This window comes from Cherax quadricarinatus, chromosome 8, assembly GCF_038502225.1.
Source record: "Cherax quadricarinatus isolate ZL_2023a chromosome 8, ASM3850222v1, whole genome shotgun sequence".
NCBI lineage: Eukaryota > Metazoa > Arthropoda > Malacostraca > Decapoda > Parastacidae > Cherax > Cherax quadricarinatus.
Genome location: NC_091299.1, coordinates 27709448 through 27732570, shown reverse-complemented (window position 1 = coordinate 27732570; position 23123 = coordinate 27709448). Strand labels below are relative to the sequence as shown.

The 23123-nt window shown below is 39.5% G+C and overlaps 1 protein-coding gene across 4 annotated transcripts in view; it reads right to left on the bottom strand.

Annotated features, from left to right (window-relative positions):
• Positions 1–1277: 1277 nt before the first annotated feature.
• LOC128685436 (SCL-interrupting locus protein homolog) overlaps positions 1278–23123 on the bottom strand; it is a 33421-nt gene continuing 11575 nt past the window's right edge. For all 4 annotated transcript variants that reach the window (XM_053771961.2, XM_053771959.2, XM_053771958.2 and 1 more), the window contains 5 exons: positions 20494–20635; positions 19177–19269; positions 16980–17107; positions 4495–4652; positions 1278–3031 (listed from right to left, as the gene is read on the bottom strand). In XM_053771961.2, the coding sequence (XP_053627936.2) occupies positions 2862–3031; positions 4495–4652; positions 16980–17107; positions 19177–19269; positions 20494–20635 (691 nt within the window). In that variant the 3' untranslated portion in view covers positions 1278–2861. The remainder of the gene's footprint in view (positions 3032–4494; positions 4653–16979; positions 17108–19176; positions 19270–20493; positions 20636–23123) is intronic.

Sequence of the window (23123 nt, the reverse complement as noted above, 5' to 3'; positions counted from 1 at the left end):
TGCTGTACCACCGTCAGCTGCTGCTGCTGCTCTAGCATCGTCTGCTGCTGCTGCTGTACCACCGTCAGCTGCTGCTGCTGCTGTAGTACCGTCTGCTGCTGCTGTAGCATCGTCTGCTGCTGCTGTAGCACTGCCAGCTGCTACTGCTGCTGCTGCTGCTGTAGCACCGTTGTTGGTGTGGCTTATTGAGAATACCAAGAAACAATTAACCCCAGAGGATTAGCCACCCTAGGATAACCCAAAAAAGTCAGTGTCATCGAAGACTGTCTAACTTATTTCCATTTGGGGTCCTTAATCTTGTCTCCCAGGATGCAACCCACACCAGTCCACTAACACCCAGGTGAACAGGGAAAAATGCCTGGAACTAGTGCTCATATTGGTGAATTTAAAGCCAGCAAAGGTTGGTTTGAGAGATTTAAGAATCGTAGTGGCATACACAGTGTGATAAGGCCTGTTCTGGAAGAAAATGCCAAACAGGACCTACAGTACTCAGGAGGAAAAGGCACTCCAGGACACAGTGTCTCATCAGTCATTGCTGCATCTTCAATAAAGGCGTGTCATTTATTCTTCATTTAGTAGAGTAGTACATGCACAATATATACTGTGCATGTATCCTTCTCTTTGTGTGTAGGAAAATGTATATTTCATGTGGTAAAATTTTTTTTTCATACTTTTGGGTGTCTTGCACGGATTAATTTGATTTCCATTATTTCTTATGGGGAAAATTCATTCGCATAACGATAATTTCGCATAACAATGAGCTCTCATGCACAGATTAATATCGTTATGCGGGGGTCCACTGTATTCAGGTTTGAGCCAAAAAAAGGGAAGGTAGGTTCCAATTCTTTGGCTCATGAGCGCTTCCCCTCAAGGAAGGTTCCTTGATGTTGGTGAGGGGCTCTTGATTTAGGGAATTGGATCTGTGCTCCAGTTCCCCGAATTAAGCCTGAATGCCTTCCACATCCCTCCCCCCCCCCAGGCGCTGTATAATCCTCCGGGTTTAGCGCTTCCCCCTTGATTATAATAATAATAATCATGAGCGCTTCACGCACATCAAAGAACTTCCCTCGGTCAGATTGGAGACAAATATTTCACTTTTACACGTTCCAGCCAAATGAACCATATGGGTTTATTGCTCTGTAAAAGTAGCCAAAGAATTTTAAAACAATTTCATTAACTGATCTCATTATATCTTTCATATGATCCCATATATTCAGACTTGTTAAAATATGTTGGTGTTAACCATATAAGAGCTGGGCATAATGAAAGGATTAGGGTTGTATGAGCAGATTTTTATTTTTTATTTGTAAATAAAATATAGCAAAAGAAACTAAATATTCCTATAATATTAAGAAAAATAAATAATATATTATTCCTGTATATCATTTTCACAAGTTACATAATTCCAAAATGAACATCACAAACACGAACACGAACACTTGAATCAACTAGATTGGTAGACAAGCAAGTTTAACTTTTTTTTGCCTACTCTGCAGACTTTGGTTAGATAGAGGAGATAACTGAGACAACAGAAACAATGGAGAGGTCAAGTTGAAGCAGTCAGTACATCAACCTGAAGTGTTGAGCTCTATAGTTTTGAGACTATGGAGATTAACAGTGTCAAGATTGAGGGACTGATCACTTCATCTTGACCTCTCCACTGTTTCTGCTCTCTCAATATTCATCTCTGTATTCGACAGAAGTCTGCAGAGTAGGCAAAAAAAAAAAAAAGCTAAAATCTGTTGAATGTTTTACTCATCTACCAATCTAGCTGATGTATATGTCTGTGTTTGTGATACTCATTTTAGAATTATACAAAAATTCTAAAATCAATATCACAACATGGACATATAAATCAACTAGATTAGTAAACATGGAGAGGTCAAGATGAGGCAATCAGCCCCTCAATCTTGACACACACTAATCTCCATAGTCTCTCAACTACAGGGCTGAACACTTAAGGCTGAGGGACTTGCCACCCCAACACTGATTCATCAAGGATGATGTATTCACTTACCTCTCCACTGCAGGATGCCAACTATATTAGTTAAAATTTTTAATGTCTTATTATAGAGGAAGTCTGCTGTTATCCACACTGAATCTTCCAATTATCAGTACATAGTAGTACAGCAATTAGAATTCATAAAACATCACACAGGTTAGACTTATACCAATAAGACAGCTTTTATAGAGAAATCTTCCATTTTACAGTTATTACTTCTCTATTTTACAGGTATCACTTACTTAAAGGCTGAATTATATCTGCAAAGTAATATGTCTGTATCACTAAAGTGAGCTCTTAAGTGTGGGTAAGGCTTGCTTCAGTGAATTATTAAATTCTAAGCTATGTGGTGTTTTACATACATTTACATCAAATGCTACACTTTAAAAAAATTTATGGCAAATATTTTTAACTGTTGGGGAATCTCTGCAAAGTGTACCTAAGTTTTAATAAATTATTGCAAGATCATTAAACCACTGATTGCTCTAGCACTGAAACTGACTAGAAAAGGTGGAAAATATAGCAACATCATGGTTAAAAATAAGCAACATTACCATGACTGGGACTAGTAGCAGGTAACTTGCTAATTGGACATTTCAGTCTGTACTGGAGCATTATAGTGATGCAAGTTGATATTGGTCCAGGACAGACTAAAATGCTGTTCAGTTTTAATATACTTTAGGAAATATTTTGATATCAAGAAATAGGAAAAAGATTTAGTGTTAAAACTTGAATAATGTATGTCATTGCTATAAGAAGAGAACACATTTCCCAAGGCAAGGTACTAAGAGTAAAATATTATAAACAAGATAAGAAATGTCCTTAAATAAAAACTAGTTAATGTACAAACATACCAAAACTAGTTATCCTGCAGTCCATACCTATCTAGGAATTTTTTAGTAGCTATAGAAAAGTCATTGTTATTAAATTTGTAGAACTGGCTTTGTTTTTTTTCTTGGCTGCTACTAAATTGTGGAACAGAAGTGTCATCAGTAACTGCACTCTCACTCCCATTTCTTTTTTTCATTGCTGAAATGTAAATCAATGAAACCTTAAAATCATAAATATAAATATTATTTAAGTCAATATTAGCTATAAATGTATTCAATGCAGCATTCTCACAATGAATATTAGCTATGACTACACACACATAATTCAGCAGGAAAGACTGAGGCAATTGGAAATTAATTTATACCTTAAAGTTGACAGACCTACTCAGCAGAAAGAATAAACAGCCTACTATAAGTACACTAAAAGAAATGCAGAAATTATTGCACAATATAATTAACAGTACTGAATTGAGAGTAAACTTGCCTACAAAGGATTAGGGCATTTGAAAAAAAAAAAGAGCTATACTATAAAATTTAAGCTGAGAGTAACTGAATACAGTGGACCCCCGCTTAACGATCACCTCCCAATGCGACCAATTATGTAAGTGCGTTTGTACGTGTATGTTTGGGGGTCTGAAATGGACTAATCTACTTCACAATATTCCTTATGGGAACAAATTCGGTCAGTACTGGCACCTGAACATACTTCTGGAATGAAAAAATATCGTTAACCGGGGGTCCACTGTATTTTCACTACAATAGTGACTTTTTATTACTAACAATCAAGAAGACTACTGGTTTCAAGTGTGTAAAACTTTTGCAATATGCACTGCAATTTTATTTACCTTAGGAATCTAATATAGTAGCAAATACAAACACAGCATTGTAAATAATTTAAAAAATTTTATTGAGGAGTTAGCCTTTAAAATTCTTTATACAGTGGACCCCCGCTTAACGATCACCTCCAAATGCGACCAATTATGTAAGTGTATTTATGTAAGTGCGTTTGTACGTGTATGTTTGGGGGTCTGAAATGGACTAATCTACTTCACAATATTCCTTATGGGAGAAAATTCGGTCAGTACTGGCACCTGAACATACTACTGGAATGAAAAAGGTTCGTTAACCGGGGGTCCACTGTATATACTAGCTATCTGAATCTTGCATGATCTACAATGTTAATAAAAATGGTTGCAAATTTTGCGAGTAAATACAACTCCCCACTGAAGCCAAGGAATATGTGGAGCATTTCTGATGAGAATACGGGGTTAAAAAAAAAAAAAAGTAATAATCAACATTGTACCTGTGTTGATTATTACCATCATGAGGAAGGGTCAAATCCACAAGTTACACAGCACCTGGGAAATGAAGGGGGATGGGATGAGAGAAGGGGTAGTCAGGTTTGTTCCAAAGGGGAGGTTAGTTCCAGTTCTTTGGAGTAAGAGCCCTTTACCAAAAATGAAGTATATAACCAAATGAAGGGCAATTCTTTGAGATTAAGCTGTACTGTAATTGTAATAAAAATAGAAGTCCAAATGGATATCTTTGGTACTGTACTATCATAATTTATCAAATGTAATTTGTATGCTAGTATACATTAGGCCAAACATGGGATAAGTAGCGTACAAAAGTATGTCTAGAAAGAAATACAGGATAGTTTACCTGGAGACATAGCAGCAATAGCTGCTAACTGCGAGTCTGTGAGGTACTTGGCTGCTGTAGCATCAGTTTCATGGCAGGGGGTTTGATAGTGAGTGCTGATAGTACTCTGATACATAATGTTCTGGATCCCAGGAAGGTACATAGTGTCCATTATGGTTCTGAAAATTTTTTATTTTACATGCAGAAATATACAATAAGATCACAAGAAACAGGTGATTACAGTTTAAAGTCCAAGATGGTACAAATTCAGATTAATTCATAATGCACAAAATGTGTAAGGATTATTAGCTATGGTGACAAATTCACCGTTACCTCTTGTGTCACTTAAATTTAACTTGGCATGTGACCCGACTAAAAATTTCAGAATAATGGAAATGCATCTCCCACACTCGATGAGGTTAACTAACAATCCACTGACTGCACATGCGAGGTCACATCTCTGCTACATATGACTTCTTTCTGTTGCTTTAATACTTTTACTGTTCCTTGATAATGTGAGAAATCACAAAAGGACTTTGAATATTACCACATTTCACTATGGTTATATGGCAAAATAGCCTACATATGGAAACACATGCTGTAGAGCCATTCCAGTAGTGATTATACTGTACCTAACTAAAATATCCCCCAGCACACTATAAGGTATGAATTATTACAGTATCTCCATGGGGAAGTGGAACAGAATTCTTTCTTCGTAAGCCATTCGTGTCGTAAGAGGAGACTTAAAATGCTGGGAGCAAGGGGTTAGTAACCCTTTCTCCTGTATACATTATTAAATTTATAAAGAGAAATTTTTGTTTTTCTTTTTGGGCCACCCTACTTTGGTGGGATATGGCCAGTGCGTTGAAAGTATTACGGTATAATTTTTTTTTTTTTTTTTTGGGGGGGGGGGGGGGGCCACCTTGCCTTGGTGGGATGCACAGTGAAATTTATCAATACGTATTATGAATGTAACATGGAAGGAACACTGGCACCTTAACAGACTTTCATTCTGGAGGCCCAGATTCTAGCCCTGCAGTGCACCTTGACAGATATTATTGGTGCAGCATATGAATTTTAAACAAGGAAAAAACTGTGTACAGTCCATGGCATTTATTAACCCTTTCGGGGTTTCGGCCGTACTAGTATGGCTTACGCGCCAGGGTTTTTGACGTACTAGTACGCATAAATTTTAGCGCCCTCAAATCTAGCAAGAGAAAACTGATAGGCCTACATATGAAAGAATGGGTCTATGTCATCAGTGTGCACAGTATAAAAAAAAATCCTGCAGCACACAGTGCGTAATGAGGAAAAAAAAACTTTGACCGTGTTTTTGGTTTAAAACAGCGACTTTGCACTGTATTTTCGTATGGTATTTATTGTTGTATTCTAGTTTTCCTGGTCTCATTGTATAGAATGGAAGACATATTACAGAAATTGAGATGATTTTGACTGGTTTTACAATGAAAAGTACCTTGAAATTGAGCTCAAAGTAGCAGAAATGTTTGATTTTTACCAAAGTTCAAAAGTAAACAAATCATGCTAAGCGTCCAATACACATCAACTGGTGAGTCTAATATTCTTTCACAAGTGCGCCAATATTATTTATACCATTTCTACACTAATGCAGTAGTCTGCGTAACAGTTAATCTTAATATTTTTGTGAGAATAAAAAATCAAAGTGGAAAGCAAAAGAAACGTAAGAGGGGCATGGGGACGTGACTAATGAACAGAGGAAATGTTATTTTAGTGCCAGGAATGTCTTTCTTGTTTATTCTGGACCCTATTTGGAAATTGGCATCTTTTGAAATTTGTGTGAAATTGGCAAAATTGCTAAATTCTTACCACTTTATTGGATAGTTGAAATTGGTAAATGGGTGGTTTCTTGTACTCATTTGATAGAAAAAATGGAGTTCTAGTGAAATAGTTATGATTTTTGTTGACTAGTACACTGGAATTGGCCGAAAATAGGGCTCAAAGTGGGCAAAATCGCCAATGTGTAAACATCGTCGAGACCGCTAACTTCGCGAGAGCATAATTCCGTAAGTTTTCCATCAAATTTCATACTTTTGGTGTCATTATGATCGGGAAAAGATTCTCTATCTTTTCATAAGAAAAAATAATTTTTTTTTTTTTTTAAATTTTGGCGACCCTCAAAGGGTTTAAGGAAACTTTTCACCATAAGGGACTCTTCATTAAAACTGAAGAAATCAAATCATGTCAGTTTCACCAGAACATTTATTTGCAAAGTTTAAGTGCCTATATAATGTCACCATGGTTGTTTAATATATTTATAGATGGGGTTGTAAAAGAAGTAAATACTAGGCTGTTGGGGAGAGGAGCAGGATTAAATTATGGATAATCAAATATAAAAGGGGAGTTGACACAGTTACTTTTTGCTGATGATACTGTGCTTTTGGGAGATGCTAAAGAAAAGTTACAAAGGTTAGTGGATGAGTTTGAGAGGGTGTGTAAAAGTAGAAAGCTGAAAGTGAACACAGATAAGAGTAAGATGATGAGAGTATCAAACGATTTAGATAAAGAAAAATTGGATATCACATTGGAGGGAGGAAGTATGGAAGTGAATGTTTTCAGATACTTGGGGGTTGACTTGTCAGTAGATGGGTTTATGAAGGATGAGGTTAACCAGAGAATTGATGAAGGAACAAAGGCGAATGGTACGTTGAGGTATCTGTTGGGACAAAAAAATACGTTATCCATAGAGGCAAAGAAGGGAATGTACGAAAATATAGTGGTACCAACACTCATAGATGTGAAGCTTGGGTTGCAAGTGCTGCAGCGAGGAGGTGGCAGAAGGCAGTGGAGATGTCCTGTCTAAGGGCAATGTGTGGTGTAAATATTATGCAGAGAATTTGTAGTGTGGAAATTAGGAAGTGTGGAGTTACTGAAAGTATTAGTCAGAGGATTGAAGAGGGGTTGTTGAGGTGGTTTGGTCATTTAGAGAATGGAACAAAGTAGAATGACCTGGAGAGTATATAAATCTGTAGGGGGAGGGAAGGAAGGGTAGGGGTCGTCCTCGGAAAGGTTGGAGGAATGGGTTAAAGGAGGTTTTGTGGGCGAGGGGCTTGGACTTACAGCAAGTGTGCATCAGCGTGTTAGGAGTAAATGCAGACGAAAGGTTTTTGGGACTTGACGAGCTGTTGGAGTGTAAACCCGGTAATATTTTGTGAAGGGATTCAGGGAAACCAGTTAGCTGGACTAGAGTCCTGGAAATGGGAAGTACAATGCCTGCACTTTAAAGGAGGAATTTGGGATATTGGCAGTTTGGAGGGACATCTAAACTGTCATCTCTGAGCGCCTCTGCTAAGACAGTGATTATGTATGAGTGATGAATGATGAAAGTTTTTTCTTTCTTTTTGGGTCACCCTGCCTCGGTGGGAAATGGCTGACGTGTTAAAAAAAATAAATAAAAGCAGGATACTACATAATGTTCATACAGTAAATTTCCCTAGCTTGCAATTTCTACACAAATGCTAGAGTCATGCAGTATTGAGGTAGATGCAATTAATAAACAACCTACCTACCTATCTCTCTCTCTCCCTCTATATATATATATATACAGTGGACCCCCGCATAACGGACGCCTTGCATAGCGGACAATCCGCATAGCGGACGCTTTGTTCGCTAAAATTTTGCCCCGCATAGTGGACAAAAACCCGCTCAGCGGCCTTCGTCCGAGACGCGTCCAATGTGCGGCCTGAGCCACGCTCACATGTTCCGCGGGTGGCATTGTTTACCAGCCAGCCTCCGCGGTAACATCCAAGCATACAATCGGAACATTTTGTATTATTACAGTGTTTTTGGTGATTTTTTTCTGGAAAATAAGTGACCATGGGCCCCAAGAAAGCTTCTAGTGCCAACCCTACAGCAATAAGGGTGAGAATTACTATGGAGATGAAGAAAAAGATCATTGATAAGTATGAAAGTGGAGTGCGTGTCTCCGAGCTGGCCAGGTTGTATAATAAACCCCAATCAACCATTGCTACTATTGGTGGTACAGCTGCTGCTGCTGCTGTACCACCGTCAGCTGCTGCTGCACTGTCAGCTGCTGCTGCTGTACCACCGTCAGCTGCTGCTGCTGCTGTAGTACCGTCTGCTGCTGCTGTAGCATCGTCTGCTGCTGCTGTAGCATCGTCTGCTGCTGCTGTAGCATCGTCTGCTGCTGCTGCTGCTGTAGCATCGTCTGCTGCTGCTGCTGCTGTAGCATCGTCTGCTGCTGCTGTAACATCGTCAGTTGCTGCTGTAGCATCGTCTGCTGCTGCTGTAGCATCGTCTGTTGCTGCTGTAGCATCGTCTGTTGCTGCTGTACCACCGTCAGCTGCTGCTGCTGCTGTACCACCGTTGTTGGTGTGGCTTATTGAGAATACCAAGAAACAATTAACCCCAGAGGGTTAGCTACCCAGGATAACCCAAGAAAGTCAGTGTCATCGAAGACTGTCTAACTTATTTCCATTGGAGTCCTTAATCTTGTCTCCCAGGATGCAACCCACACCAGTTGACTAACACCCAGGTGAACAGGGAAAATGCCTGGAACTAGTGCTCATATTGGTGAATTTAGAGCCAGCAAAGGTTGGTTTGAGAGATTTAAGAATCGTAGTGGCATACACAGTGTGATAAGGCCTGTTCTGGAAGAAAATACCAAACAGGACCTACAGTACTCAGGAGGAAAAGGCACTCCCAGGACACAGTGTCTCATCAGTCATTGCTGCATCTTCAATAAAGGTAAGTGTCATTTATTCTTCATTTAGTAGAGTAGTACATGCACAATATATATTGAGCATGTACTACTCTATTATTGTGCATGTATCCTTCTCTTTGTGTGTAGGAAAATGTATATTTCATGTGGTAAAAAATTTTTTTTCATACTTTTGGGTGTCTTGCACGGATTAATTTGATTTCCATTATTTCTTATGGGGAAAATTCATTCGCATAGCGAACATTTCGCATAACAGCCAGCCCTCTTGCACGGATTAAGGTCGCTATGCGGGGGTCCACTGTATGTATGTATATATATATATATATATATATATATACAGTGGACCCCCGGTTAACGATTTTAATCCGTGCAAGAGGGGTAATTGTTATGCGAAATAATCGTTATGTGAATGAATTTTCCCCATAAGAAATAATGGAAATAAAATTAATCCGTGCAAGACACCCAAAAGTATGAAAAAATTTTTTTTTTACCACATGAAATGTTAATTTTAATACACACAAACTGAAAAAGGCATGCACACTTACATGACACTTACTTTTATTGAAGATCTGGTGATGATTGATGGGATGGGAGGAGGGGAGAGCATTATCTTCTTACTGTTTAGAAGGGGAATCCCCTTCCATTAGGACTTGAGGTAGCAAGTCCTTTTCTGGGGTTACTTCCCTTCTTCTTTTAATGCCACTAGGGCCAGCTTCAGAGTCACTGGACTTCTTTCGCACAAGATATCTGTCCATAGTGGCCTGTACCTCTCGTTCCTTTATCACTTCCCTAAAGTGTTTCACAACATTGTCAGTGTACAGGTTGCCAACACGGCTTGCAATAGCTGTGTGAGGGTGATTTTCATCCATGAAGGTTTGCACTTCAAGCCACTTTGCACAGATTTCCTTTATCTTTGTAGTAGGCAACTTCTTCAATTTCTCTCTCCCCTCCTCTGAACCAGTTTCCCCAGGTCTGGCCTCTTGCTCTTGAAGTTGATCTATCAGCTCATCAGTGGTTAGTTCTTCATTGTCCTCCTCCACCAACTCTTCCACATCCTCCCCACTAACCTCCAACCCCAAGGACTTTCCCAATGCCACAATGGATTCCTCAACTGGCATAATCCTCTCAGTGTTAGCCTCAAACCCTTCAAAATCCCTTTTGTCTACACATTCTGGCCACAGTTTCTTCCAAGCAGAGTTCAAGGTCCTCTTAGTCACTTCCTCCCAAGCCTTACCTATAAGGTTTACACAATTGAGGATATTAAAGTGATCTCTCCAAAACTCTCTTAGAGTCAGTTGAGTTTCTGAGGTCATTACAAAGCACCTTTCAAACAGAGCTTTTGTGTACAGTTTCTTGAAGTTGGAAATAACCTGCTGGTCCATGGGCTGCAGGAGAGGAGTGGTATTAGGAGGCAAAAACTTCACCTTAATGAAGCTCATGTCCCCATAAAGTCGCTCTGCCACGTCTGTAGGATGACCAGGGGCATTGTCTAACACCAGGAGGCACTTAAGTTCTAATTTCTTTTCAGTTAGGTAATCTTTCACATTGGGGGCAAATGCATGGTGTAACCAGTTATAGAAAAATTCCCTAGTGACCCATGCCTTACTGTTTGCCCTCCACAGCACACACAAATTATCCTTGAGGACATTCTTTTGCCTGAACGCTCTGGGAGTTTCAGAGTGATACACTAATAAAGGCTTCACTTTGCAATCACCAGTAGCATTGGCACACATCAACAAAGTAAGCCTGTCTTTCATAGGCTTATGTCCTGGGAGTGCCTTTTCCTCCTGAGTAATGTAGGTCCTGCTTGGCATTTTCTTCCAGAACAGGCCTGTTTCATCACAATTAAACACTTGTTCAGGTTTCAGTCCTTCAGTTTCTATGTACTCCTTGAATTCCTGCACATATTTTTCAGCCGCTTTGTGGTCCGAACTGGCAGCCTCACCATGCCTTATCACACTATGGATGCCACTACGCTTCTTAAATCTCTCAAACCAACCTTTGCTGGCCTTAAATTCACTCACATCATCACTAGTTGCAGGCATTTTTTTAATTAAATCCTCATGCAACTTCCTAGCCTTTTCACATATGATCGCTTGAGAGACGCTATCTCCTGCTAGCTGTTTTTCATTTATCCACACCAATAAGAGTCTCTCAACATCTTCCATCACTTGCGATCTTTGTTTCTAAAACACAGTTAAACCTTTGGCAAGAACAGCTTCCTTGATTGTCTTTTTGGTGCCCACAATAGTAGCGATGGTTGATTGGGGTTTCTTGTACAACTTGACTAGGTCGGCAATACGCACTCCACTTTCATACTTATCAATGATCTCTTTCTTCATTTCAATGGGAATTCTCACCCTTATTGGTGTACGGTTGGCACTAGAAGCTTTCTTGGGGCCCATGGTCACTTATTTTCCAGAAACAGCACCGAAAACACTGTAATAATACGAAATATTCCGAGTGTATGCTTGGATGTTACCGCGGAGGCTGGCTGGTAAACAATGGCATGGGCGGCACATGTGAGGCTGGCTGAGGGCGCACATTGGACGCGTCTCGGACGAAAATCGGTGAGCGGGTTTTTAATCGGTATGCGCGGCAAAAATTTTGCGATTAAAGTAAGCGGTATGCGAAATAATCGCTATGTGATGCCATCGTTATGCGGGGGTCCACTGTATATGTCTATATATATACCTCTCTATATATATCTCTATATATATATGTATATCTCTATATACACCCACCATCCGACTTACGACCTGCTCGACATACGTTCACTCGACTTACGACCGTGCATATGGCAGCTGGGCTGGGCCGGCTGATGCATACCGCTGTACAATATTTGACGATACTCACGGCGGCAATGCGTCATGCAGGCAGCATCAGTTTGAGTAACCCTGTCCTATCAGCAGCATCATACTGTATTAACTGTACTAACTGGACAGTAAATTTCACCATGGCCCCTAAGATGAAGTCTGAATCTTGCACTGGAGATTGTGGCAAGAAAGGCTCTTACTCTCGAACTCTCTATTTGATTTCATTGTTGCACATAAACCTGTCTGTATCTGTCTGCCTGTATATCTGTGTATCTCTGCATGTCTGTTAATCTACCTGTGTGTGTCTTTCTGTCTATCTGTGTGTCTATGTCTACCTGTGTGTCTTTCTGTCTACCTGTGTGTACTCACCTAGTTGTACTCACCTAGTTGAGGTTGCGGGGGTCGAGTCCGAGCTCCTGGCCCCGCCTCTTCACTGATCGCTACTAGGTCACTCTCCCTGAGCCGTGAGCTTTATCATACCTCTGCTTAAAGCTATGTATGGATCCTGCCTCCACTACATCACTTCCCAAACTATTCCACTTACTGACTACTCTGTGGCTGAAGAAATACTTCCTAACATCCCTGTGATTCATCTGTGTCTTCAGCTTCCAACTGTGTCCCCTTGTTACTGTGTCCAATCTCTGTGTCTGTCTTTCTGTCTAATTGCGTGTCTGTCTTTGTCTACCTGTGTGTCTGTCTTTCTGTCTACCTGTGTGTCTGTCTTTGTCTACCTGTGTGTGTGTCTTTCTGTCTACCTGTGTCTGTCTTTCTGTCTGCTTGTCTGTCTCAGAGCCACTCATTAAGAGTGTAATTGGTCTTGAAGATGCCATATTAATAATGATAACACAATAATAATTACTGAGGCGCATTAAATGTGTATAAAACGTTAATATAGACATTTTGCTTAATCCATCTATGATTTTTTTTTCAAAATTATATAATAAACATGCTACATAACATATAAACATATAAATTAACAAATATGAGATGTTTTTCTGGTTGGCTTGACAGAGTGAACAAAAACCATTCGTCCGGGCTGGTAACAACAACAACAATGTTTGTTTACATAACTCGCGAACCTTCTCCACTCTCATTCTCTCTCTCGTTTATTCATTTAATCTTGTTTACTCACCTCTCACTCTACATTAAGACTACAGATATTTTAAGGCAAGTAATGAGTGGACACGATTATTGTATTTTTTTTTTTTTCAACAAGTCGGCCGTTTCCCACCGAGGCAGGGTGACCCCCCAAAAAAAAAGAAAGAAAATCCCCAAAAAGAAAATACTTTCATCATCATTCAACACTTTCACCACACTCGCACATTATCACTGTTTTTGCAGAGGTGCTCAGAATACAACAGTCTAGAAGCATACACATATAAAGATACACAACATATCCCTCCAAACTGCCAATATCCCAAACCCCTCCTTTAAAGTGCAGGCATTGTACTTCCCATTTCCAGGACTCAAGTCCGACTATATGAAAATAACCGGTTTCCCTGAATCCCTTCACTAAATATTACCCTGCTCACACTCCAACAGATCGTCAGGTCCCAAGTACCATTCGTCTCCATTCACTCCTATCTAACACGCTCACGCACGCTTGCTGGAAGTCCAAGCCCCTTGCCCACAAAACCTCCTTTACCCCATCTCCAACCCTTTCGAGGACGACCCCTACCCCGCCTTCCTTCCCCTATAGATTTATATGCTTTCCATGTCATTCTACTTTGATCCATTCTCTCTGAATGACCAAACCACCTCAACAACCCCTCTTCTGCCCTCTGACTAATACTTTTATTAACTCCACACCTTCTCCTAATTTCCACACTCCGAATTTTCTGCATAATATTTACACCACACATTGCCCTTAAACAGGACATCTCCACTGCCTCCAACCGTCTCCTCGCTGCTGCATTTACCACCCAAGCTTCACACCCATATAAGAGTGTTGGTACTACTATACTTTCATACATTCCCTTCTTTGCCTCCATAGATAACGTTTTTTGACTCCACATATACCTCAACGCACCACTCACCTTTTTTCCCTCATCAATTCTATGATTAACCTCATCCTTCATAAATCCATCCGCCGACACGTCAACTCCCAAGTATCTGAAAACATTCACTTCTTCCATACTCCTCCTCCCCAATTTGATATCCAATTTTTCTTTATCTAAATCATTTGACACCCTCATCACCTTACTCTTTTCTATGTTCACTTTCAACTTTCTACCTTTACACACATTCCCAAACTCATCCACTAACCTTTGCAATTTTTCTTTAGAATCTCCCATAAGCACAGTATCATCAGCAAAAAGTAACTGTGTCAATTCCCATTTTGAATTTGATTCCCAAAAATTTAATCCCACCCCTCTCCCGAACACCCTAGCATTTACTTCCTTTACAACCCCATCTATAAATATATTAAACAACCATGGTGACATTACACATCCCTGTCTAAGACCTACTTTTACCGGGAAGTAGTCTCCCTCTCTTCTACACACCCTAACCTGAGCCTCACTATCCTCATAAAAACTCTTTACAGCATTTAATAACTTACCACCTATTCCATATACTTGCAACATCTGCCACATTGCTCCTCTATCCACTCTATCATATGCCTTTTCTAAATCCATAAATGCAATAAAAACTTCCCTATCTTTATCTAAATACTGTTCACATATATGCTTCAATGTAAACACCTGATCTACACATTCCCTACCCACTCTGAAACCTCCTTGCTCATCCGCAATCCTACATTCTGTCTTACCTCTAATTCTTTCAATTATAACCCTACCGTACACTTTTCCTGGTATACTCAGTAAGCTTATTCCTCTATAATTTTTACAGTCTCTTTTGTCCCCTTTCCCTTTATATAAAGGGACTATACATGCTCTCTGCCAATCCCTAGGTACCTTCCCCTCTTTCATACATTTATTAAACAAAAGTACCAACCACTCCAACACTATATCCCCCCCTGCTTTTAACATTTCTGTCATGATCCCATCAGTTCCAGCTGCTTTACCCCCTTTCATTTTACGTAATGCCTCACGTACCTCCCCCACACTTACATTCTGCTCTTCTTCACTCCTAAAAGATGGTATACCTCCCTGACCAGTGCATGAAATTACTGCCTCTGTTTCTTCCTTAACATTTAAAAGTTCCTCAAAATATTCTCGCCATCTACCCAATACCTCCATCTCCCCATCTACTAACTCCCCTACTCTGTTTTTAACTGACAAATCCATATTTTCCCTAGGCTTTCTTAACTTGTTTAACTCACTCCAAATTTTTTTCTTATTTTCATTAAAATTTCTTGACAGTGCCTCTCCCACTCTATCATCTGCTCTCCTTTTGCACTCTCTCACCACTCTCTTTACCTTTCTTTTACTCTCCATATACTCTGCTCTTCTTATAACACTTCTGCTTTGTAAAAACCTCTCATAAGCTACCTTTTTCTCTTTTATCACACCCTTTACTTCATCATTCCACCAATCACTCCTCTTTCCTCCTGCCCCCACCCTCCTATAACCACAAACTTCTGCCCCACATTCTAATACTGCATTTTTAAAACTATTCCAACCCTCTTCAAACCCCCCACTACTCATCTTTGCACTAGCCCACCTTTCTGCCAGTAGTCGCTTATATCTCACCCGAACTTCCTCCTCCCTTAGTTTATACACTTTCACCTCCCTCTTACTTGTTGTTGCCACCTTCCTCTTTTCCCATCTACCTCTTACTCTAACTGTAGCTACAACTAAATAATGATCCGATATATCAGTTGCCCCTCTATAAACATGTACATCCTGGAGCCTACCCATCAACCTTTTATCCACCAATACATAATCTAATAAACTACTTTCATTACGTGCTACATCATACCTTGTATATTTATTTATCCTCTTTTTCATAAAATATGTATTACTTATTACCAAATTTCTTTCTACACATAGCTCAATTAAAGGCTCCCCATTTACATTTACCCCTGGCACCCCAAATTTACCTACTACTCCCTCCATAACATTTTTACCCACTTTAGCATTGAAATCCCCAACCACCATTACTCTCACACTTGATTCAAAACTCCCCACGCATTCACTCAACATTTCCCAAAATCTCTCTCTCTCCTCTACACTTCTCTCTTCTCCAGGTGCATACACGCTTATTATAACCCACTTTTCACATCCAATCTTTATTTTACTCCACATAATCCTTGAATTAATACATTTATAGTCCCTCTTTTCCTGCCATAGCTTATTCTTCAACATTATTGCTACTCCTTCTTTAGCTCTAACTCTATTTGAAACCCCTGACCTAATCCCATTTATTCCTCTCCACTGAAACTCTCCCACCCCCTTCAGCTTTGTTTCACTTAAAGCCAGGACATCCAGCTTCTTCTCATTCATAACATCCACAATCATCCCTTTCTTATCATCTGCACAACATCCACGCACATTCAGACTTCCCACTTTGACAATTTTCTTCTTCTTATTCTTTTTAGTAATCTTTACAGGAAAAGGGGTTACTAGCCCATTGTTCCCGGCATTTTAGTTGACTTTTACAACACGCATGGCTTACGGAGGAAAGATTCTTATTCCACTTCCCCATGGATATAAAAGGAAAAGTAATAAGACCAAGAACTATTAAGATAAAATCAAAGAAAACTCAGATGAGTGTGTATAAATAAATGTGTACATGTATGTGTAGTGTGACCTAAGTGTAAGTAGAAGTAGCAAGACATGCCTGTAATCTTGCATATTTATGAGACAGACAAAAGACATCAGCAATCCTACCATCATGTAAAACAATCACAGGCTTTCGTTTTACACTCACTTGGCAAGACGGTAGTACCTCCCTGGGTGGTTGCTGTCTACCAACCTACTACCTACATATATATCATATATACATATATATCATGACTAATTAAAAAGAATGGCACATAAAATGCAGAAAAATAAGATATCTATACTTACTTATGATTTGAAGTTAGAGTTACAGGGTCAATGAAGCTAATGCCAAACTGTACGAGCTGCTTCCTTACAGCTTCAATCTGAGGGTCAGGTGGTGGCTCAACAGTCTCCACAACCTCGGCTTCTACAGGCTAATGCACAGAAGTAACAAATTAGCTTAAGATAAAAATTATTAATAAATTTCACTCAATAGCCATCTCCCACCAAGAAAGGGTGACCCCAGACAAGACAATGCATTCACCATCATTCATTCAACTGCTCTCCCCAGAAGTGTGCTGATGATCAGATTACCCTCTGACTGCAACATCCCCACCTCTCCTGTAACATGCAGACACTGCATTTTCCCCACTCCAAGACTAACTAGCCACTGAATCCCTTCATAAAAGTTACCTTGCTCAAGCTCCAACATATACATGTTGACCATAATTTTCCTCACAAACAATTAATTCATTTTATTGTCTGGATATATATTTTTCACTTACACCAGCCTTCAAAAATTTTAATTTTCCCTCGTTTCCTCAACTTTTAATGCTCTCATCTTACATTTTTACTTTGCCTTATGCAACATATAATCAGAGAGGCAACAGGCAGTACTGGATGAGTGATAATGTTCCATTAGTTACTGCCAACACAAGCTTGCCTTTTCTAACATGGAACTAAACAAATTTTTGGGTTATGTAAATATTATGCAGAGAATTTGCAGTGTGGAAATTAGGAGGTGGTGTGGAGTTACTTAAAGTATTAGTTAGAGGGCTGAAGAGGGGTTGTTGAGGTGGTCTGGTCATTTAGAGAGAATGGATCAAAGTAGAATGACTTGGAGAGCTTATAAATCTGTAGGGGAAGGAAGGCGGGTAGGGGTCATCCTCGAAAAGGGTGGAGGGAGGGGGTTGAGGAGGTTTTGTGGGTGAGGGGCTTGGACTTCCAGCAAGCACATGTGAGCGTGTTAAATAGGAATGAATGGAGGCGAATGGTTTTTGGGACCTGACGAGCTGTTGGAGTGTGAGCAGAGTAATATTTAGTGAAGGGATTCAGGGAAACTGGTTATTTTTATAAAGCCAGACTTGAGTACTGGAAATGGGAAGTACAATGCCTGCACTTTAAAGGAGGGATTTCGGATATTGACAGTTTGGAGGGATATGTTATACAAATTTTTTTTTTCCAACAAGTCGGCCATCTCCCACCGAGGCAGGGTAACCCAAAAAAGAAAGAAAATCCCTAAAAAGAAAATACTTTCATCATCATTCAACACTTTCACCTCACTCACACATAATCACTGTTTTTGCAGAGGTGCTCAGAACACAACAGTTTAAAAGCATATACGTATAAAGATACACAACATATCCCTCCAAACTGCTAATATCCCGAAACCCCTCCTTTAGAGTGCAGGCATTGTACTTCCCATTTCCAGGACTCAAGTCCGGCTATATAAAAATAACCAGTTTTCCTGAATCCCTTCACTTAATATTACCCTGCTCACACTCCAACACCTTTATATATGCTTCTAAACTGTTTTATCTGGGAACCTCGGCAAAGACAGTGATTATGTGCAAGTGAGGTGAAAGTGTTGAATGATGATGAAAGTATTTTCTTTTTGGGGATTTCCTTTCTTTTTGGGTCACCCTGCCATGGTCGGAGACAGCCAACTTGTTGAAAAAGAAAAAAAGTCCCACAAATCTAGAATCTGCAAAAACATAAAATTATCTGCATAATGCTTAATTTCAGATTTGGACTCATTCTGCATTTCAGAGAGTAATCTCTTTAAATACCTCTAATGCGGTTAATACCGACAGTCTTAAAAATGACTAAAACAGGAGACTTGAGCATGGGAAAAATCACTGAACACATTTTGAGCAAAATATTATGGATATTTTTCATTTTAGGAATAGTGTTCTAAGCCTCCTAAAACAAGCACCAATTAAAACCTGCCTCGGTGGGAGACGGCCGACTTGTTGAAAAAAAAAAAAAAAAAAAAAAAAAATTATTCACAGGCTGCTCATCGGTAAAAACAATGCTTAACAACAACACAAATTTGGGGGGTATGGTTGTATAGACAATTTTTTATTTTAATTTTTTCTCCCATGTATACCTAGGGGAGTAATTTAGTAGAGGGTATATTGCACATACTTCTACTACGTGTATATAACCACTTCCTAAAATGCCAGGCAGCCATAAAATAGGAAAAATTTAAGGTTAATATTACCCTTCTGGACTGAATGATGTCTTCATTATGTTGAGTTTGCCCCTTTTCTTCTTCAGCAGTCTTAGAATTTTGGAGAATTTGTTTGATATTTGTCTGCAACAAAGGTGAACAGTAAATATTTTTACATATTGATCTAGAAGTTATTTAATAAACCTAAAAATAAAAACAGCAATCCTTTAGTATACACTGACACATTCCAATCTTTTAATAATGTTAATTTCCTGCTGGAAAGAATGCACACAGCCACTCTCTTTCTGAATGTCCCGAGAAATATTTTTTTATTAACACATCAGCAGTCTCCCACCAAGGCAGGGTAGCCCGAAAAACAATAATTGTCACCATCATTCATTCCATCACTGTTTTGCCAGAGATGCACTTACACTAGTTATAAAACAGCAACATTAACACCCCTCCTCCAGAGTGCAGGCACTGTACTACCCATCTCCAGGGCTCAAGTCCGGCCTGCCGGTTTCCCTGAATCTCTTCACAAATGTTACCTCATTTAGACTCTATATGCAATGGATTTTCAATATTTCCAGCCAGATAACCAAGGTGTGGTCAAAGCTCTACACAAGTCATCTTTTCTTTTTGGTTAAAACATAATGTAGACAGAAGTTGCATCTTGCTTTCTATTTACAGTCTTTTCAAATTCTTATTATGGATGATAATTTAGGCATATAAAATATTTACTTTAGATATAAAGCACATTAATGGCAGAATTCTGCTCTCTATTGTTAACAGCCAAGCAAAATTAAAATAAGGATACAAAATATATACCAACTACTTGGTAAGGCAGCTCCACCTCCCCTCTCCCCATTAATATTGAAGATTAAACTCGGAAAAATACTGGTAGAAGGGGCTTATCCCAGATGTGAGAGTAATACTCAGGTAAAGGATTAATTAATGTGTGGTGTTTTCCAAGAAGTCACTGATGCAGACCTCTGCCTCAGAGGTATAGACCATGTACATTGGTAGGTCTCTGGAACGTGGCAGGCCTGGTAGGCCCTAGAGATAAGCAACTATACAGGGTTCAGCAGGATGTTGGCATTTGGCTATCCTCATTCCACAGCAATCATCCCAAGACTAAACTCAGTAAACTGAGCAGTGGGCACATGTACCTCACACATGGCCACTTTCTTACAAGTGATCATGCCTGTCTCTCCTGTGCAGCTTGTGGTATGCTGCAACTGTACTGCAAATCATTACATAGAATATTTTTGAGTAGTACAATATAACATACAGTATTGCAAAGAGCCTAACTGTGTAACAGGAAAAGTCTCACTTCAAATTTAACACTATTAAGTGTGAAGAGCTTACCATAACATTGTTGTAGAAAGTAACACCAGGTGGGCCAGAGACAGAGCTAGAAGATTGGTTTTGGGCCTGGAGGTTATTTTCATATGCCTTAGCACTCTCTCCCAAGGCTAAGGAATCTACCCATTCAACACTTCTATCATTCCTGCAGCAATATGCAGAATCTTCTGTTATTAAAACATTAGGTATTAATACATACAAAGGTACTGTAACTAAACCAAAGGCTACGTAATCACAATGCTCATAGCTAGTAGATTTAAGGAACTAAAATTATAATAACCAAGCTACAGGTAGTCCCTCTTTAATAATGCTTTATTCAGAAAATAATTGTTTCAACAAATGTTACTTTTCTGGGCACAACTGTTTGGTGAAAGCAAGAATCTATTTATGGATCAATATGTTCTAGTAACAAGTGACTATTATTTATGAAGAACATTCATGCAGATGTTGAAGGCAAGTTGACAAAGAAACTTCTAGGGAGATAATAAGGTTGCTTTCAGTGAAATAAAAATAAATTTGAAAAATACTAAATTTAAAAATTACAATAAATTCAGAGATTACTTCCCAGTAAAAGTAGGTCTTAGACAGGGATGTGTAATGTTACCATGGTTGTTTAATATATGTATTTATAGATGGGGTTGTGAAAGAAGTACAGTGGTACCTCGAGTTACAAACTTAATTCGTTCCAGAAGGCTGTTCGAGTGCCAATACCGAACGAATTTGTTCCCACAAGAAATACTGTAAATTAGATTAGTCCGTTTCAGACCCCCAAAAATACACTTACAAAAGCACTTACAAAAATACACTTACAAAAGCACTTACAAAAATACACTTACATAATTGTTCGAGTTGGAAGCTGTTCGAAACTCGAGGTACCACTGTAAATGTTAGGGTGTTGGGGAGAGGGGTGGGATTAAATTATGGGGAATCAATACAAAATGGGAGTTGACACAGTTACTTTTTGCTGATGATACTGTGCTTATGGGAGATTCTAAAGAAAAGTTGCAAAGGTTAGTGAACGAGTTTGGGAGGGTGTGTAAAGGTAGAAAGTTGAAAGTGAAAATAGATAAGAGTAAGGTGATGAGGGTATCAAACAATTTAGATAAAGAAAAATTGGTTATCACATTGGAGAGAGGGGATATGGAAGAAGTGAATGTTTTCAGATACTATTTGGGAGTTGACGTGTCAGTGGATGGGTTTATGAAGGATGAGGGTAATCATAGAATTGATGAAGGAAAAAAGGCGAGTGGTGCGTTGAGGTATTTGTGGAGACAAAAAAATGTTATCCATAGAGGCAAAGAAGGGAATTTATGAAAATATAGTGGTACTAACACTCTTATATGGGTGTGAAGCTTGGGTTGTAAATGCTGCAGTGAGGAGGCGGCTGGAGGCAGTGGAGATGTCGTGTCTAAGGGCAATGTGTGATGTAAATATTATGCAGAGAATTCAGAGTGTGGAGTTAATAAAAGTATTAGTCAGAGGGCTGAAGCGGGGCTGTTGAGGTGGTTTGGTCATTTAGAGAAAATGGATCAAAGTAGAATGACTTGGAGAGTGTATAAATCTGTAGGGGAAGGAAGGCGGGGTAGGGGTCGTCCTCGAAAAGGTTGGAGGGAGGGGGTAAAGGAGGTATTGTGGGCGAGGGGCTTGGACTTCCAGCAAGCGTGCATGAGTGTGTTAGATATGAGTAAATGGAGATGAATGGTTTTTGGGACATGACGAGCTGTTGGAGTGTGAGCAGGGTAATATTTAGTGAAGGGAATCAGAGAAACCAGCTATTTTTATATAGCCAGGCTTGAGTACTGGAAATGGGAAGTACAATGCCTGCACCTTAGAGGAGGTATTTGGGATATTGGCAGTTTGGAGAGGTATCTTATACAAGTATCTTCAGGAGGCAGTGAGAACATGGAGAACACTAGCAGAGTGAAGGAAGATAGTGGAAGTGTAGGAGACAGTGAGAACATGGAGAACACTAGCAGAGTGAAGGAAGATAGTGGAAGTGCAGGAGACAGAAAATGGAGAACACTAGCAGAGTGAAGGAAGATAGTGGAAGTGCAGGAGGCAGTGAGAACATATATGCTTCTCAACTGTTGTAGCTGGGTGGCTCTGCGAAGACAGTGATTATGTATGAGTGAGGTGAAAGTGTTGAATGATGATGAAAGTATTTTCTTTTTGGGGATTTTCTTACTTTTTGGGTCACCCTGCCTAGGTGGGAGACGGCGGACTTCTGGGGGGACGGGGGAATGCTACACACAGTATAGTAGGACCTCCCATATCTGTGGGGGATACACTGCAAGGATGTGCCGTGGATACCGAAACCATGGATAGAAGCTAACCCTATACATGTCAATTATCATTTACATACATACCTATTATAAAGTTTAATTGAAAAATTATGCATAATAAGTGGAGAATTATCACTTTTTCAATGATGGGAAGCACTTCACAGCTTCTCTTAAGCTTTGGAGAACTTCCACCATCACTACTTTTGCACTCTTAAACCATTATTAAGCAAACATTAAGGGTTGTTTTCGGGCCACGGCAAACCGCAGATAACTGAAACCGTGGATACAGGACCCGCAGATATGGGGGTTCCACTGTATGCACCATAACCTACAATACAAATTTCATTGCTA